This window comes from Oculina patagonica, chromosome 12 (genome assembly GCF_052425735.1).
Source record: "Oculina patagonica isolate OP01 chromosome 12, crgOcupat, whole genome shotgun sequence".
NCBI lineage: Eukaryota > Metazoa > Cnidaria > Anthozoa > Scleractinia > Oculinidae > Oculina > Oculina patagonica.
This window is the reverse complement of record NC_135769.1, coordinates 14,787,062-14,804,214: the sequence shown is the minus strand read 5'-3', so window position 1 is coordinate 14,804,214 and position 17,153 is coordinate 14,787,062. Positions and strand designations below refer to the sequence as shown.

At 36.5% G+C, this 17,153-nt stretch overlaps 1 protein-coding gene and 1 long non-coding RNA gene across 2 annotated transcripts in view; both read right to left on the bottom strand.

Moving 5' to 3' along the window:
• Positions 1–1,204: 1,204 nt before the first annotated feature.
• Positions 1,205–17,153, bottom strand: part of LOC144632705 (WD repeat domain phosphoinositide-interacting protein 3-like) — a 33,185-nt gene continuing 17,236 nt past the window's right edge. Inside the window, exons 4-10 of the mRNA XM_078491413.1 lie at positions 11,554–11,641; positions 11,241–11,335; positions 10,315–10,505; positions 9,827–9,912; positions 4,592–4,693; positions 3,477–3,601; positions 1,205–2,355 (exon numbers count right to left, since the gene is read on the bottom strand). Of these exons, the coding sequence (XP_078347539.1) occupies positions 2,252–2,355; positions 3,477–3,601; positions 4,592–4,693; positions 9,827–9,912; positions 10,315–10,505; positions 11,241–11,335; positions 11,554–11,641 (791 nt within the window). The 3' untranslated portion in view covers positions 1,205–2,251. The remainder of the gene's footprint in view (positions 2,356–3,476; positions 3,602–4,591; positions 4,694–9,826; positions 9,913–10,314; positions 10,506–11,240; positions 11,336–11,553; positions 11,642–17,153) is intronic.
• On the bottom strand, positions 7,220–9,805 carry LOC144632737 (uncharacterized). The gene is made up of 2 exons (XR_013566936.1): positions 8,166–9,805; positions 7,220–7,509 (listed from the first exon to the last, which is right to left on the bottom strand). It is a non-coding gene; the product is annotated as an uncharacterized LOC144632737 (long non-coding RNA).

The window sequence follows — 17,153 nt, the reverse complement described above, 5'->3', positions numbered from 1 at the left end:
GTTTTTCTCACTTTTGTAACATGATACCTCTGGGTTTTTTTTTATAAAAACGAACGTAACACGATACTTTCAATGTCTCCATTTAACACGCTCAATAGTCATTGAACGAAAAGTAATAAACGAATCAAATAAAAAACTGCTTTCTTCGGGAAAGTTCTTTAAAGCGCAGTACACCTGGAGTATTTGTTTCCCGTCAGAACTGTTCAACAAAGATTTTGGTTCATTCACAACGTAAATTTTATTCAACAAACAAGAACTAATTGAGTTATCAAATTGTCACGGAATGACACGCTCTTATTCTGTTTTTGCTATCGATCGTAGTTGTTTTTAACAGCAAAGTTAAAACTTATACCGGTTCATTAAATGTTTGAACGAGATGTTTTAAAGGTATAAACACAAACGCCACTTCTGAGTTGGTGAATTGAGCAAGACGCTAAAGAGGCTAATTAAATTAATTGCGGTTTGCAGTAATATTTAGGAATCTAAAGAAGATTCCTTTCCATTTCATTGACTCTTTGTAAATATACCCTCAGTATTAACATCATAATGACATTATTCTTTAAATCTGCTGTGTGCAAAAGCTTTATGTAATTTTTACCAAGGTCAGGAAAGCTAGCCTCTTCAAAACGATTAACGCTCGAATAAGACGAATAACAATTATATGTTGGGACTTTTGCTTACGGCGTGTGCGTCGTAAGTAGGCGTGCGTTACGAAAAACACGTTTTTAATCCAGGGTTAATTCACAACTCACCAATGATTCCGCCTCCTACAAATCTAAAATCTTCGAACGAAATCGCTCACTACAACTGCGTCAGATTGCTTCCCCCTTATAAACTACAATTTGATTGGTTCTGATAGTACCTGAAATCTGATTGGTGTGACAAACAAACATACTTTACTGACTGTGTCACTGACTGACTACACGGTCCATCACGACGGCTAAGAGCTATTTTTAAAAAAATAACTCAAAAATGATAACCCCCCCCCCCCCCCCCTCTCATTTGCGTTCGAGCTCGTTCAAATCCCCCGCGCCGCTTTATCTTGTTCGGACGCTTTGGCCAAAGTTATAGGAAGTAGAGGATTTGAACAGACTAGGAAGATGTGAAAGACCTAGAAAACTTATCTAATGGGTGATAACCGCGTTTGGAACATTTGCATCTCTGATCTTGGTTTCGTAAGCAAAAGACAATACTAGTATACAAATTTCCAAAATGAACTTTTTAATACCAAAATACAGTTCTCTAATGCAACGTTACATACCTTGCAAATTGACTACTAAAAAAAAGTTATGAGTACTAAGAGCCTTAAATTAAAAATATTTTTAAAAATTTCTAGACGTTTCAGGCTTAGCCCTTCATCAGTGGAAAAAGTCTTGATGATTTCTTCAAGGCTGTTTCCACTGATGAAGGGCTGAGCCCGAAACGTCTGGAATTTTTTAAAAACATTTTTAATTTATGGCACTTACTTTGTACCCTTTACAAGAGCCACGTAGCACAAGGAAAATTCTTTTTCCGTTTATCACTTATTGATTACTTAATTGATCTATTAATTTCAAAACCACTAAAATTGTTTCTTCACTTCGTTTCGTAACCGTGTATACTGAATACTACGAGCTAAAAAGCACATTCTTTAAAGTTCAAACCTTAAAATTCCTACTACAGAGTTTTAATTTACTACACATGAAATCATCCACGGACATTTACTGAACGATTCATTTTTAAAACAATACAATGACGCGCTGTGATTGGCTGTGTCAGTACAAATGTCAGAGACTTCGTGGAAGCGTTACATGGCGACCCAAATAACGGTTTGGAAGGCGACTACTGTGCCATGTCAGACATAGCTGCTCCGCATACCAAACTGGACCTTAGACATACTGAAAGCTTTTGTTGTTTCGCCTATTTTTGGTATATAGGTATAATTTGAGCAGTACTGGCACGAACATGCTCTTCTGATTACTGTTTAGCTATAGTTTTTCATCCCATTTCGTCAAAAATGCTCTGTTGTGGTTCGAATTTCAGCTGTCTTTTCGGTGTTTGGATAAAAACACTTTCTTTCAATTTATGTACAAAGTCATTTTTTCAGTACAATCGGTGTTTCCGCTATTCAAATATTTCTTCACCAAAGTAGACGTTCATCCGATTTTGATTCATGTAATGGAATTGTTTTACGCCTTGATTGTTCAGTAGTATTTGCGCTTTTTGTGATCCTTCATACTTCATTAAAAAAAAACCTAATTCGATGAGCAATTCAGTCTCCGTCAGTCATCTGAAGGAATTGTGCGTACGCATCTCGGGAACACTCTCCTTTAGCGTTGAATGCAAATTTGTAGTAACTTCCGTCTGCACATATGGCTGCAAAGTATCAACAAGGGACAGTTGGTGGTGGTGGAACAGAACACAAGGGAAAAGGCGGAGGTGGGCGGGGAACTCAAAGTTAATTGTAGTTAAATCACAAGTCTAAGCGAAGTTTTTTCTGGGGGTCTGGGGGTGGGGGGAGGGGGGGGGGTGACCAGATACCCTATAGCTGCATCTCCTCTGTACTATTCCCTTTTTCTCGCGTTTTTGTTCTCTCCTTTGGTTAAAGACAGTGTATTCTCTAAAGTTACACTTGCTGGCATGTAGACGCATGAGAATTTATTCTCACCAGTAACTTAATAAACGTTGTGTGCAAAAGCGATTGGAACACTAAACGCCAGTTTCTTTTGCAGGTCATACAATTTAGAGAACAATCTCTTTTTATTTATTTTTTTCCTGCGCCGCTCACTTTAACACATCTGCAGTCTACGTAAAAGTTCCTCGGAATGCGTTAAGAAACTCTTGGAAGCCTCCAGGCTGTAATAAAACTTCACAGCTCGTACTGAACTGGGAACGCAAAGTCATGGGTTTAAAGGCCGTGGCAAACAGAACACATTGTTGCTCCTGATGTTTCTTGGGAGAGCTACGAGCGGGGCACAAAACAAATGTTTTGTTTCCATGCTGTGCAAACCGGCAAACATTTGATGCGGACACAAAACGTTTCTGACTAATAAAAAAAAAAAAACAGAAACATGTCTTTGTGTCCGCAACAAATGTTGCGCGCGGGCAAAAAGGCAAACATTTGTATCCGCGACAATGTGGCTTCGTTTGCCAAAGCCTTAAGTCCCGCCGAAGCCCTGAATTTTTACTGGTCTTTACAAATTAATCAAATACAATAACGAGAATCTGAACTGCTCTAATACCCCACACTTTGTCTACAGTTGATTTATTGATTATCATCATTTTATTTAATTATTGATTCCTAAAAGTATATCTTAAGAAGAATATCAGCATCCCTTTACCACTTGAGATGTTTTTTTTTTATAAAGTAATGAGTTGAACCACAGTGCCTGATAGGACTGGGGTAAGTACTCTTTTTATATCTTCCCATAACGAACTATTAATAACTCGTTTCAAATGAAATGGAAGGATTGAAATTAACATAAAGGAAAATATACCTATGACTGTATTCTTTTCATTTCCAAACGCGCAAACACAGTGGGGGTCACCTGGGACTTGAAATCTTGAAAAACTCCACTTAGAGCTGAAGTATTTTGGAAGGAAGTTATGTGCTGAGGCAAGACTGACAAAGAAAGATAAAATTATGGACATAAATCATTCATAGAACTGAAAAAAAAAAATTACTCATTATTGTTTCATAAACAGAAGCAAACAGATGATGATGATGAGAATTAACAAATCAACAAGTAATCATGAGGGATGTATGGTATTGAGCAAGGACAATTGTGACTATTAAAATTTATTATATAGCCGCGAGTGTTTTACTACCATATCCTCACAAGTGAGGATATCGATGATGTCATTTCCCGCCTCTGCACGGTTGTTTGTGCAAAACTGCCAAACTTCGGTTGGAAAGCAAGGCATCTATCGATTCGTGAAGTTCACTGAAGCCAAAGTAAAATCTTTTACTGAGGAAAAGGACAATGCTAACATGAATAAGAAAACTTCATCTGACTTGAAATTATTTCAAAGAGCTTCTTGCTTGTGGAGGCGAAGGGAAGGAAAATCAAGAAATTCATGCAGCTGCCGAAATGCAAGACTTGGCGATCAGAAATTAGAAAAGCAATGAGTTTGAGCATAAACAGATTTCAAAACAGCGAATTATAAATAATCAAGAACAGTGATGAAAGCTTATTTACGTTGTACATCTTTTGAAAGCTTGAGTTCGCAAAATGCCTTTCAGATTGGCAATTTGTTCAATTGTAAGCTTAATATTAGCCGTCGCTCATACGCGTGTTTAACCTTTTGATGAATAAAAATGTTTTAACTTTTACAGCAAGTAAGTGTTTTTGTCTATATAATAAAAAGAAAATTACACGGTGGCTTGAAGATATGAATTTTATTTTCTTGTGGTAAAAGCAATATTTTACTCAATCGCTGCGCTCATTCGTAAAATATTGCTTTGCCACTCGAAAATAAAATTCATATTTTCGGGCCGCCGTGTAATATCCTCTATGTATGCAACTGTAAGTTGTCTACCATGAGTATGAGCCACTGATATACATGTAATAAGCAAGCATGATTGTACAAATACATACATGTATGATCTTACCTGGACTGTTTGTTTTTCTTAGGATCTTCAATAGCAAAGATATGAACTGTGCCATGATCACTTGACACACACAAGAGTTCTGAGTCATGGTTAAAGTTGATACTGCAAATAATAAATGAGACCTGCAACTGAGCTAACCAGACATGCACAACTAAAAATATAACACATTCGAATAGAATTAATAAGGGGAAACAATGCATTGTGCCAACAGCTGCTGCAGCAGCAATTTAACAATGAAAATTACTGAAGAATATAATAATTATTGTATAATACTCTCGTGTTCAGTACCATGATAGCAAAATTTGATTCACACAAGCTATTTAATAAAATCATTATGTATTGATAATGGACCATGCTCAAGATAGGGGGCAAACATTAAATGACATCATTAGTCGGAAAATTGGCTTGTCTAAATAGTGAAGCACTTGAGCGAAAATCACATTTGAGAGACCAAAGGTGTCCCAAACTCATGTTTCAAGAAAGCGATCAAACATAACTTATGACTCATGTAGGTGTATTTGAGTGGAACAAGACTGACGGAAATATGTGGTGTTGTATTACACTTTTTTGTATGAAGTTTACAATAATGCGGAATTTTGACACTGGACAAAGTAAAATGTGACCTTCTTTTTAATAAAATAAAGAAAAATATTTAATGTATTCACCTTGCCTGTCATCCCTTTGGGTATTTTGTCATTTTTAGGGGGTTTTGAGGTTTATGACATCTTATGAAGGGATGACATTAACCTCAAACCCCCTTAAAATGACAAAATAGCCGAAAGGGACAACAGAAAACACTGAGGCAAGGTGAGTACATTTCCTTTATTTTATTAATAACCGGTATGCAATGCATACTAAGGCGAGGACGTTCCAGTAAAGCAAGACAGTATGTTAAAAAATCCAGACAAAGAACTGAGAAGAGACCTTTCGGGCTTCGTTTTGTTGTTGTCCTATTTCAGACTGTGACATCACTCTTGAGAATCACTCCTTTCAAATTCAGAAAAATTCTCTTGATATTCAGATAGTTAAAAACAAGTTCTCTGGGGAGCATCATGTGATTTTGAAATGGTAAATTTACACTGACAAAGCCAAAAATGTCTATTGAGTGAAAATGCGATTCGAAAAGATGTGATTTACAGCAAGGAGCCCAAATGTGTGACCACTTTTAATTAATTCACACTCTTTTGTGCAAGGACAATTGTTAATACATTAAAAGTGGTCACCCTTTTGGGCTCCTCATTGTAAGTCGAAAGTTGAGACACTGAGACATTTGCTATAAAAGGGGGGGAAATGGGTTTGTCAGGTAAATAAAATTTTAAAATACGTGCAGTACTTTGTTTCCGGTGGTGTTTTTAGTTGTGCATTCCAAGGAAAGGTTAGTTTCTAACCAATGTTACTGTAATTATTAAAGGCAAATTGTAAGCTGCTTTGATCACAAAATTGGCACGATTTAATTTGTACAACTCTAATAAGATGTCTTTTATCACGACTTTTCACAATGGAAGGCAACATATTTTGTAACTTTACTAGACAGCGAGGAAACTTCCACAACTTTGGCAGGAATAAAATGTCTTATAAATAATGTATCTAGATTGCCTCTTGTTTAAATGTGGCTTAAAGTTGTCTGCACTGACTGTACAATCTGTAATGTAAATTTTGTGCAGTAAGTCCAAAAACTTAGAGGTAAAACACGCAGTGCAAGGAAGTACAAGTTTCCAGGAAGTACATGTAAAGTTGATATATCATCTTGATTTACTCTTGTTAAATTTAAATGGGGCTGAAAGTTGTTTGCACTTTCTGTACAATTTGTGATTTTATTACAAGTAAGTCCAATAAGTCCAACATCTTGATACAGTAAATGTGGAGTCTAGGAAGTAGAGTTGATACAGTGGTTTGCCAGTGATGAATTTGAATTGAAGGATCTTTCACTAGCAAATCCAGCGATGTTTTACACAGTTTATTTTTTTTAAGCGATGGCGTGACATCGCTTTATGCCATCGCACGAACGGTTCGTTTTGTCTGTTTGGCCCGATCGAACAGAAATCAAGTTTAACTTAACAAGAAATCGCCGCGTAAAACACAAAAGCAAAATACTTCCGCGCAGTTACAATGGAACACTACAATGTATAAACGAAAGAGACTAATTATATATGATGGGATCTTTTAGATTTAGTAGACAGAAATTTCTAATTCTAAAAATATAAAGGGCCGCTGTGAGCAAGAGACCGTTTGACCTTTCTGGCAGCTTAAAAGCTTGCTCGCGCGTATCGTATGTCATTCATCCGTGAAATCACACTACAGTATAACGCAATCTTTGTTGAGACAACGTACGGAAATCTAAAAAAAACATAAAAGTATAAAATAAAATATTACTGTTGTTCAATTGAGCAAATCTACGAAGAAAATGGTCTGTGCATTCATAACAACTGTATTTATTTAATATCCATCAAATCCTCAGGCTATGCTATTTATACAATCACTAACAAGCTTTTTATAAAACAGTCTTTTTGGATAACAGTCTTTTTCACACACAAGGTGTCAGCTACTTTTATTTACTTTAAGTTTTTTCTCAAAATTATGTAAGACCCCTTGTGAAACGCCATCGCTTCTGCATGCATCGCGTGCCAGTTATTTAACTTAGGTGTTATTGCTACATGGTTTTCGCTGTGTTTTGTTTAAATATATCTGCCATTCATAGTGAGGATTGGGCTTTCTATATATTGCATAGAGGCATAATAGAGGCCAATAACCAGTTCCAGTCAAAGCAGTTCCAATGCAATAGCCACATTCACACATTCATGCTGCTTCTTGACAAAGTGCAGATTAAACAGATTGAAGCAATTAGGACAAAACACAGATGTCAGTGGATTCTTTGAAAACTGTATTTTGGATGTTTTCTGTTGTTTTTTAATTCTGTTCTGTAAACATAATAAAAGAAAGAATCAATTGTTAAAAATTTAATAATTGTTTTACACATATTTGTTTAGACACTAAGACTGATTAACTACAACAATTTATTGCAACATAAGTAGAATTTTTTCTTTTTTCTGAAACACATCTTTCTACATGTACACTATGCTTCTTAAATCATTTACTAGTTATTATGACCTACACAAATGTATATACTCTTTTTTGGTTGCTATTAAACCACCCAGCTTTAAGGTCACTTTAGTGTGTCTTGAGAACACCAGTTTGGACTCTTGATTTATTTAGATTTGTATAAATGTGATCAATTGTAGTTCTGTTATCAGTGGTAAAGCCTGAAATAAGTTTCTTTGTATCCATATTTTACAATCACTTGTTTATATTTACTGCTGCTTTGCACGCCATTATTAAAAACAATGTTGAAATCTGACCTAGTAGTATACGAAAACGTTCTGTTGACAGAAGAGATCGCGAATGAAGCTCTCTCAATGCTTAGTAATCCATAAATTCCAGCAAATTAAATATAACAACATCTAGCATATATTTAGCCTTTTAAAATCGTTATTTCGATTCCATAAATACTATGTCCATTATGTTATTCAATAAAGTACACGTACAAGCAAACTGATATAAATTTTTGATAGCTCACCTCAGCAGTTGTGGCAATATATTCTTCTGCACTTCTCCTCTTCAGTTAAAGCTCAGGTAACAATGTCGCCAGTAGTTCAGATCACAAATATATCAATCCTGATGTTTAATTAGCCGTGCTTATATTGCTTTCAATGCTTTATATCCAGTTCAACTTCAGTCTTGAAAGGCAAAGGTCTGCCGAAACAGCACTCACCAGCTGCCTCCCAGCTCGTAAACCACAATTTGTCGATAAGGTTTTTGTATACTATGAAATCTGAATATGTGAGCGCAAAAATATATCAGCTACTACCGGTAATCTTACTTCGAGTCAAGGCTTCTGGCTGCGAAAAAGTCTCGACTAACCAAGATGGCGGAGGAAAACAAATCTCAAGCCATATTCTTAGTTACCAATCCCCCTCGGTTCGAATCATCACATCGCCCATCGCCCGTTATAAACCCAAACCAATTTATCGCTTCATAACATAAGGCTTGAGACTAACGTCCTCGCCTAAAAAGAAGGTAACATTTTACTTTCTTATAATTAGAGTTTAATTAATCTAATTTTTAAAGGTAAGGTGAAGTTTGAGAGAATGTGTGATCACATTACCGAAATCACCAAACAAACAGTATAAAGATGATGATGATAATTAAGAAAAAATGGAGTCAGTATGGCATGTGAAATGTCAAACGGTGCAGCTACTTGAACTGGGCCACTTGGAATAAAAAATTAACCAATCAAAATGTTAATCAAGAACAACAGATGACAACCATTTTCGTAAGTGAACCAATAAAGTTATAAGATACAAACAATACCTTATTACATGAAATTTTCGCGACACTTTAATTTCGTGAATTTCGCGATTCTAAAAAAATCGCGAAATTAAAGTGATGTGAATAATAAGTGTCGCGAACATAACATGACGCGAATATTAAGTGACTCGCATGTCAGCAATCAATGTAAATGGATGTGTCGTCAATTGACTCACTTGTAGACATTGTGAGAACTGCTCTGTTGTTGCTATTGCCGATATTAAGTCCCCCCTGCGTTTTTGTTAATTTTGACGTTATTGTTCCTTCGATGAAGTCGTTTTATATAATTCAAAGGCATGTCAAAATATATTGCCAAGAAAATGTAAATTGTGTCTCACTCAAAAACGCGAAATTAAAGTGATTCAAAATACAAAATTTTCGCAAACTCGCGAAATTTAAGTGTCGCGAAATATGTGCACCTCAAAATCGCGAAATTAACGTGTCGCGAAAATTTCATGTAATAAGGTAGTTAGAACTACAACAAAATTTGGACCCAATAAAGTTGTGGAAAGATGCCGCCTCTTGGGAAACAATTTTTGATTGGTTAGTTTCAATTCCTAAATTTTGAGCATTTCTTTTAAATATAATTTTGGCATGGACGTCATAAGTTTTCAAGCTAGGTTTTTGGGTAAAAAGGTTTATATTTTGTGATAATTTGCTGCAAGGGATAGAATCTGCAAAGTACGTACAGTAAAGAAGATTTGATATTATACAAAGTCAAGTAAAATGGACCTTTATTTGCCTTCATTTGGTTACAAATTTTATTGTAGCATATTTTTTTTGGATGCTTCAATATCATTTGTCTGTTTTGGAAAAAAGATTATCATCCACTGAGAACAAGACTTTCCCATTGTAATATTTTGTTCCTACCAGTAGATGTTAGCACTCCCTGACCCTCGTCTCAGCTCATGAAGCTGTGTGCCATTACTTGTATCAAAAACTCTTATTAATGTACCCTGTAGGGTTATACAAACAAACAAACAGTTTAATATAACTGACACTTCACTACATGAAGGCCATGTTTTATAGGGATCGACCATTTTCAGTTGTTTGGGTTTCTCATCATGTTCTAGCTGTTACAAAAATAACCTTTCTGATGGATTGGGTTGACAATTGTCCATTAGTTTCAAGTTATAATTGCTGAAAAGGTGTTGCATGGGGAAACACATACCATCAACCAAATCCACCATGACACAGGTCTGAGTTCTGTTGATTAATGAGTTTGATGCTCATTGGAAAACTAGGCTAAAACAGTTTTTCCCAACAGAACGAACAGATAAAGGGCTGCTCCTAAAAAAAAATAATATGCCTAAAATATTGAGTTGATGTATTATCTAATCACACACTACTAGCAGTACCTTTTCTGATGCTGTGGCTAGTCTTGTTCCCTGTAAATTCATTGCAATACAACTCAATGCCGCTTCATGTGCAGCAATCTCTTGTGGAGCACGCTCTGTGTTGGCCAGGTCCACAATCTGGACATGCCCTGTCTTACGTGCAGGGAATGCTAATAAGGAATTGTTACTGCTTGGACAAAGGACACACAGCCCTACAAAGTAAACATTGAAGTACCGCTAATGATTTCAAGTAGTATAAGAAGAGTTAATTTTATGGACATTTTTTGCCAAAATTTGGCCTTTGAACTGACATTTGTGTTGTACATGGCCAGGGAGAGTAAGGCTCATAACCATATGCATGTGTACATATAATTTTGTGTAGTGCTCTACTTGCTCTCTTCTATGGTTAGATAATAAGACTTTAAAACTATTTGATTGCTTCTTCATCTAACACAGTGCTTGTTCCCTCATAGACTTTAATTAATGTTCCTTTCAAGACAGTTTTAAAGCTGCTTTATACTGCCTTAGAACTATGTTCTAACTATGTTTAGATTAATTTTGTGCATAACATCACGTTTTTTTCACTTCATCACTTGCAAAAAAGCCAAATATAACTATTTTGGCTGGCCATGGGGAAATAATCTTTATCATAAAGAAATTAGTGCACTCTCACTTGAGGAATCTTTTAAACTCAAAATGGTACATGGGTATATCACAATAAGACTTACCAGTACTTTATTTTGGTATATTTGTACCCAAGTTAATTTACAATGTGTTGTTCCAGAAAATATCCATACCCTCTCCCACAGTTTTTTAGTTTGACTTCTCCTTAAAAAAAAATGGCTTTTGGACCCCCCACCCTCTCGAATTTCCAATGAACTTCCATGGGGTAGGTATGGATATTTACTGGAACTGCACAATAGGTTTTATAGGCATCTGATGCATACCTTTAGGATTAAGTGCTGTCTCAAATACATGAAGTTGTTGAGGATTCTGTGTAAATGTGAAGACTTTTATAAGCTCTGCAAGCACAACAACTATCCTAAAAACAAATAATATTTATTAATTATTATTAAATAATAATTATACAATACTTGCCAAGAAAGGCATGCTTTGTATAAGTCTATCTTGTGAATTGAAAGCCTTTGCCTTTACAAATCAAAATACATACAGTGTACTCAAGCCATGTTGTTTCCTGTAGATATGAATGATAATTGATTATTAATAAATTGTCTTTTTTAAAAAGACTACAAGACAAACCTGTCTCTCCTGAGTTTTACAGCTTTCACATCACTTGAAAAATCCAATTCTATGACGCATTTCTTTTTTAAGTCATCCCAAACCATCACTAAAAAGGTTTTGTAAAGAGAGGTTGATTAAAATGTCAAGCACAAATTTAAATAAAATGGAGCAGAAAGGGGGTGGGTCATTAGTTTTTGAGCCCTCGAAAAGGGGTGGGTTATGTGATTTTGATCTACACGTAGGGGGTGGGACACCTTATTTATTCACCTACTTTAAAAGTTAGTATTCATCAGTATATAAAATTGACAAATTTCTCCATGTGAGCAGTTTTAAATGAATTTCTAGGGATTTCAAAAGGCCAAAATAAAAAAATTTCCTGGGGGAGCATGCCCCCTGACCGCCCTACATGGCTTGTGATCATAACATTTTGCCTGTCTCTCTTCATCCTGGATAGATTTACACTGGGCTTTAGGCCTTTTAATAACAGTAAAACCTTTGGTCAAACACTTCAAATGTGCATGATGGACAGTGGTTGTGGCCTGGCGCACGCTACTGGTGTACACGACCGTAACAGCACGAAATTCGTGCTTCGGCGAATTGCACGGTTTGTGTGCATAAAAACAATTTAGGCACGGCTTGGGCACAGTTTAGGCACAGTTCATGCACAACTTACGCACGGTTCAGGCACGATTTAGGCACGGTTCAGGCACGATTTACGCACGGTTCTGGCACGATTTAGGCACGGTTCTGGCACGATTTGGGAACACTGTAGGCACAGAGTATGCACATTTTACGCCAGATTTCAATGCATTGTGAATGTACTACAATAATGAACTTAAAGATTTTCTCAGCGCATTTTAATTAATAAAATGCCGAAGACGATAGCGTTAAGGTGAATGCGTTTCGATTTTTCCTCTTTTTCACTGAATGAAAATTTTTCCTAACACCTTGGAACAGGTTGTGAAAGTGGCAAAAAATAAAGAATGTTTGTACGTGCTATCAGACTCACGATTGCTTCAATTCATGATCTTGCTAGCAAATATTTCATTGCGTGACAAGCAGCGTGTACTGAATATACAAGCCAACAGGATAGGTTCTTGGTGATTTCCATTTTCCAGACCATTAAAACTTGATATCAGCTGATGGCTTTTTACCTCGTTAACAGCATTGAACTACCATCACAATTTCTGTTACATAATTGTACATTTAACTGGAAAACTTGTTTTACACAACAACAAAATCGTAGAACTGCATTTGCATGCTTGCTAGACAAGCCCTAGACGAAGTGTCTGTGTTGACAGACTTTGTTGACTTAACTTTAATGCAATTACAGACTGGCCAATCAGAAACTTTGGTTCTCACGGTTGAAAGTATAATCCTTGAGAAGAAAAGTCCGGCTGGTGTGGTTCATTCTGAAGCAGAGAGGAATATCGCCCTGTTTTCCTTTTGGTTCATGATTTATGCTTTTTTTTTTTTTTTAAGCTTTTTAGTTCCGATTGCAACAACATTTATTTCAATAGAACAAGTATAACTCATCAGTTTTTACAACATTTAAAAAAGATCAAGTATCGCTCGATATTTGCGCTTCAATTTGACTTCAGACGGTTTGATCCTCCACTTAACGTATAACTTTTGGCTGCATAAAATAACCAGTTACAAAGAAAGTAACCTTTCATCCTTTCGTAGTGAGCTTTCTTTTTTTCCGTGAAGGATGGGCACATCTACCCGCAATTGCAAGTTGTAGATCTTTAGTAAATAAATAAACTATAAGGTAAGCAATTGATTTGTATCTTTTGACTTCTTTCTATGTAGTTTTCTAATCTGATCAATTTTCATTTTATTATAGAAATTTACTTTAAAGTTACACAATGTTAATACAAACCTTACCTTGTCTTGACAACTGAAGTTTGATTTCGGGCCAGAACTCTTGTTGAGAAATTTTCTCTTGCACGATTTAGGTTTTGGTACAGTTCAGGCACAGTCTAGGCACGATTCTGATACAGTTTAGGCACAGTTTATGCACGGTTTAAGCACGGTTTGGGCACAGTTTAGGCACAGTTTAGGCACAGTTTGGGCACAGTTTATGCACAGTTTAGGCACGGTTTTAGCACGGAAAAGAGCGTTTTTGTGGTTAGGAAACGATGGTCTAACATCGAAAATATAGTATTATTTTGAAAAGGGATTGTATAATCTCGGCAAAGCTATGACTGACAAAAAGCTGATTTTATGTCAATTAGAGATATGGTGTTTTTGAAACACAAAGATAAGTGGATAGAAAGAACAAGCGAGTTTTAGAATGCACGTTTCGGTGAAAACGAAGACATCATCTTGTGGGTTGCAAAAGTGATCAGGTGAAAAAAAGGTCCTCAGCGTTTTATTGGGTGAACTTTTTTTCAAGATTGTGAATTGACATAGGTTTGAGATTCTCTCTATGAAGTTTTATTACTGTATTCCTTATTAAAGTCGAGAAATCCTAAATGTGCCTATGTTAGACCGTAAATGTTACGCGCCATGTCAAAAAAAAAGCCGTTTTCAACAGTGTTTTTTTAATTATTTTTCGTCACGATACACTTTAAAAAGAAAATAAGTCTTCCAGAAGACATTTCTTTGATAGTTTAAAGTTGTGTTCAAATCTTAACAAAATCCCAATTTGGACAGCTTAACTACAGCATTTTAAAGTCAAATTTACAGCACTGATCACCAGTAGCGTGCGCCAGGCCTTGTAGTTTCTGTTATTAATTTCTGTATAAAAATATGAACTCTTCAATAATTGAAGGCGTGAGCGCAAGAGACGCACTTTGTGTTTTGGCCAAATTGAAAATTGTCACAAACAACTCCAAATTTCGCACGCAAGTTCGTTTACGTGTGCTCAACACTGCCCTGTATTTAATTTTGCTGGTCTTTCCTTCGTTTTCGAAAAATAACACATGCAAAAAGACAAGGTTTTTGCTTGCGCGGCGTCTTTTGACTTTTCTTTTACAAACCATAAACAAAGGAAACCTTTTGTTTCTCAAGACGATGAAGTCAGCTAAATTTTTAGGGTTACAGTCCTAGCCCTAACGCAAAAGGTAACCCCAAGGCCGTAGGGTCGGGGTTAGAGTTTCAGATTAGGGTTACAGACTAAGCCCTGACGCAAAAGCCTAGCCCTAACGCAAAAAAAAAAAAAAAAAAAAAAAAAAAAAGTTTAACACTAACCCCAAGGGATTAGGGAGTTAAGCCGTTTCAAGTTAAGTTTAGGATCAGAGTCAGCCTCAACCTTTTATAGATCGCGCTTTTAATGCAGTAAGCTTTCACGCCAGTTTGCTTGCAGCTAGCTAGTTTTTGTTGTTTCGGGAAAGACTATTTTACTCTGTTTAGTGTTACCGTTAGCTGTAATTTGCCGAGGTGAAAGTGAAATAAAGACTGATTGTTGATTGAATACGTTTGCTCGTGTTGTCACATTATACTAGTTTTGCTTTCAGTTGAGTGCCGCCGGCTTGCTCTCACTTCTATCTCCACTCCTTACATCATCACACATCTACAAAATCCCGCGAAAACAAGATAAACTTACGAGGTTTTCGTTCGCACGAATCGATAGATTGATTGATGAATATTTAATGAGACACAGAAAATATTTTGCGAAGGGAAGGTGCCCTGGGGAACATATAAAGAATTTTTTAAAGTCTAAAACCAGGTCACTTCTCGGCAACTTTGTCGCGGCAGAACCCAAGCGGACCCTGTAAAACTCGCGTTGACGAAGTTCCCGGCAAGAAACCTCTTGTTTTAGACTCTCTGTGCGGCCAGGCTCAAAACTACCTTGTTTGCAACGTTTTTTCTGAAGCGCTAAACAGCGCTGTTGTACAAAACAAAGGCAGAAACATCACTCAGTTCTTCAAACCATGCTGTAAACTTACGGGTATTCAGACTTAATGATGTCCTTCAACCACCTGGCAGCCGCACTTATACACTAAAACTAACCAAAGGCTTCAAATGATTTTCAGGAACAAACGGCCATTTTTTTTCTCTCTTTCCTCTCACGTGACACCTATCAGGTGACATCGCGTCACAATGTGTTATCCAGTCCTTTTCGTAAAGCGAATCCTTAAAATGGTGGCTAGGAACTAAAAAGCATGGCTCTGACACGTTCTTCAACCTCCCCGGACAGTTAAATAGTTAACGCTAGAAGGAAAGATTTACACGCGATGTGTCGAAAAACTCATGCTGCTGGCTGACTGTGGAGAACGTAAGCTTTGCAAAACGCCTTTGTTCTTTGCATACCTAATTTCTAAAAAACGAAGCTAGGTTCAGCGAATTTGAATACCAGATCAATGTTAAGCACACGTAAACGAACTTGCGTGTGAAATTTGGAGTTGTTTGTGACAATTTTTTAATTTGGCCAAAACACAAAGTGCGTTTCTTGCGCTTAAGGTATTAGAACTGCTATAAGGTCAAAAATAAACCATACCTAAAAACTCGCTCTTTTCAAAGATATTAATAAAGTTAACACAAATACAAGAGATGGGGGCTTCTTTTAGCTTAGAAGTGGAGAAAAAAAAGGCGAAAGTTGGTTGCTATAAGCGCCATTTTGCAATGTTAATGATTAGCGCTCTGCCATCCGAGTCGATATGACCTCGCGTTGACAGCAATATTACATAAAAGACGGCAAAATTCTTTCGTATTTCATCTGCAAATATAATTCGAAAGCATCCACTAAATCTATGCCTCTTTTTAAGCCTTCTAAAGCTCACAAAGAAGCTGTCTTGATATCCGACCCTCGCAGAGCCCAGAGAAGACGCAGCATGAGTTCCGTAACGCAATTGCGAAATTTGGCGTTGCTATGTGTATCATATTTGTTTACGCCGCCATGTTTTCTCCGACAGTAATCGGAAAAATCCGTATTTTTTCGTGCTTGTTCGTGTAGCAATCGTAACAATGCGGCGTTAAACACAATGAACAGCGGTCTACCTCTGAGAATTCAATATGGCGTCGAAAAAAACAGAGCGTCGAACGCACATTTCGCTGCTTACATTCGCTAATTTCGCCGCTGTAACAGACCGCCTCGAAAGGTACTTGCAATTTAAAGGTGTAGAATTGTCAGATCTCGGTGAAATTTGCACTGTTTATTTGTGTAATGTCGAGGAAACTGTGTGTGAATACCCGGAGCGGCCCAGACATTTTTAACAAAATTATGGCTGTTTAAAGTTGAGGCACACATAAAAATAACTAGAATGCTCTATCTCCAGAAGTAAATGCTGGCATACTCCGGGTATTTGAAGGTAATTAAACGTTTCTATCATAAATCGGCTCCAGTTGAAATTATCTCTGTATCTTTTAAAGGAAAGCCGTAAATCGGCAATTTTTAATTTTATGAGCCTGCGATTTAACCGCGAATTCACACCTAAGGTGTGAAAATTGACACCTCGTATATCATTTTCCTGAATGTCCAGGTCTTGTTTAATAAGCCTATGTAACTTTTATTTTGAAAAATGATTTAATGTTTGAGTTATTAATTTTCAAATTGGACATGTTTATAGCAGTTCTACTACCTTAAGCCTTCAATTGATTATGAATTAATATTACATACTGTTTCAGATTTGCATATGTTTGTGTCTAAATTTTCCCATGGATTTTACACATAA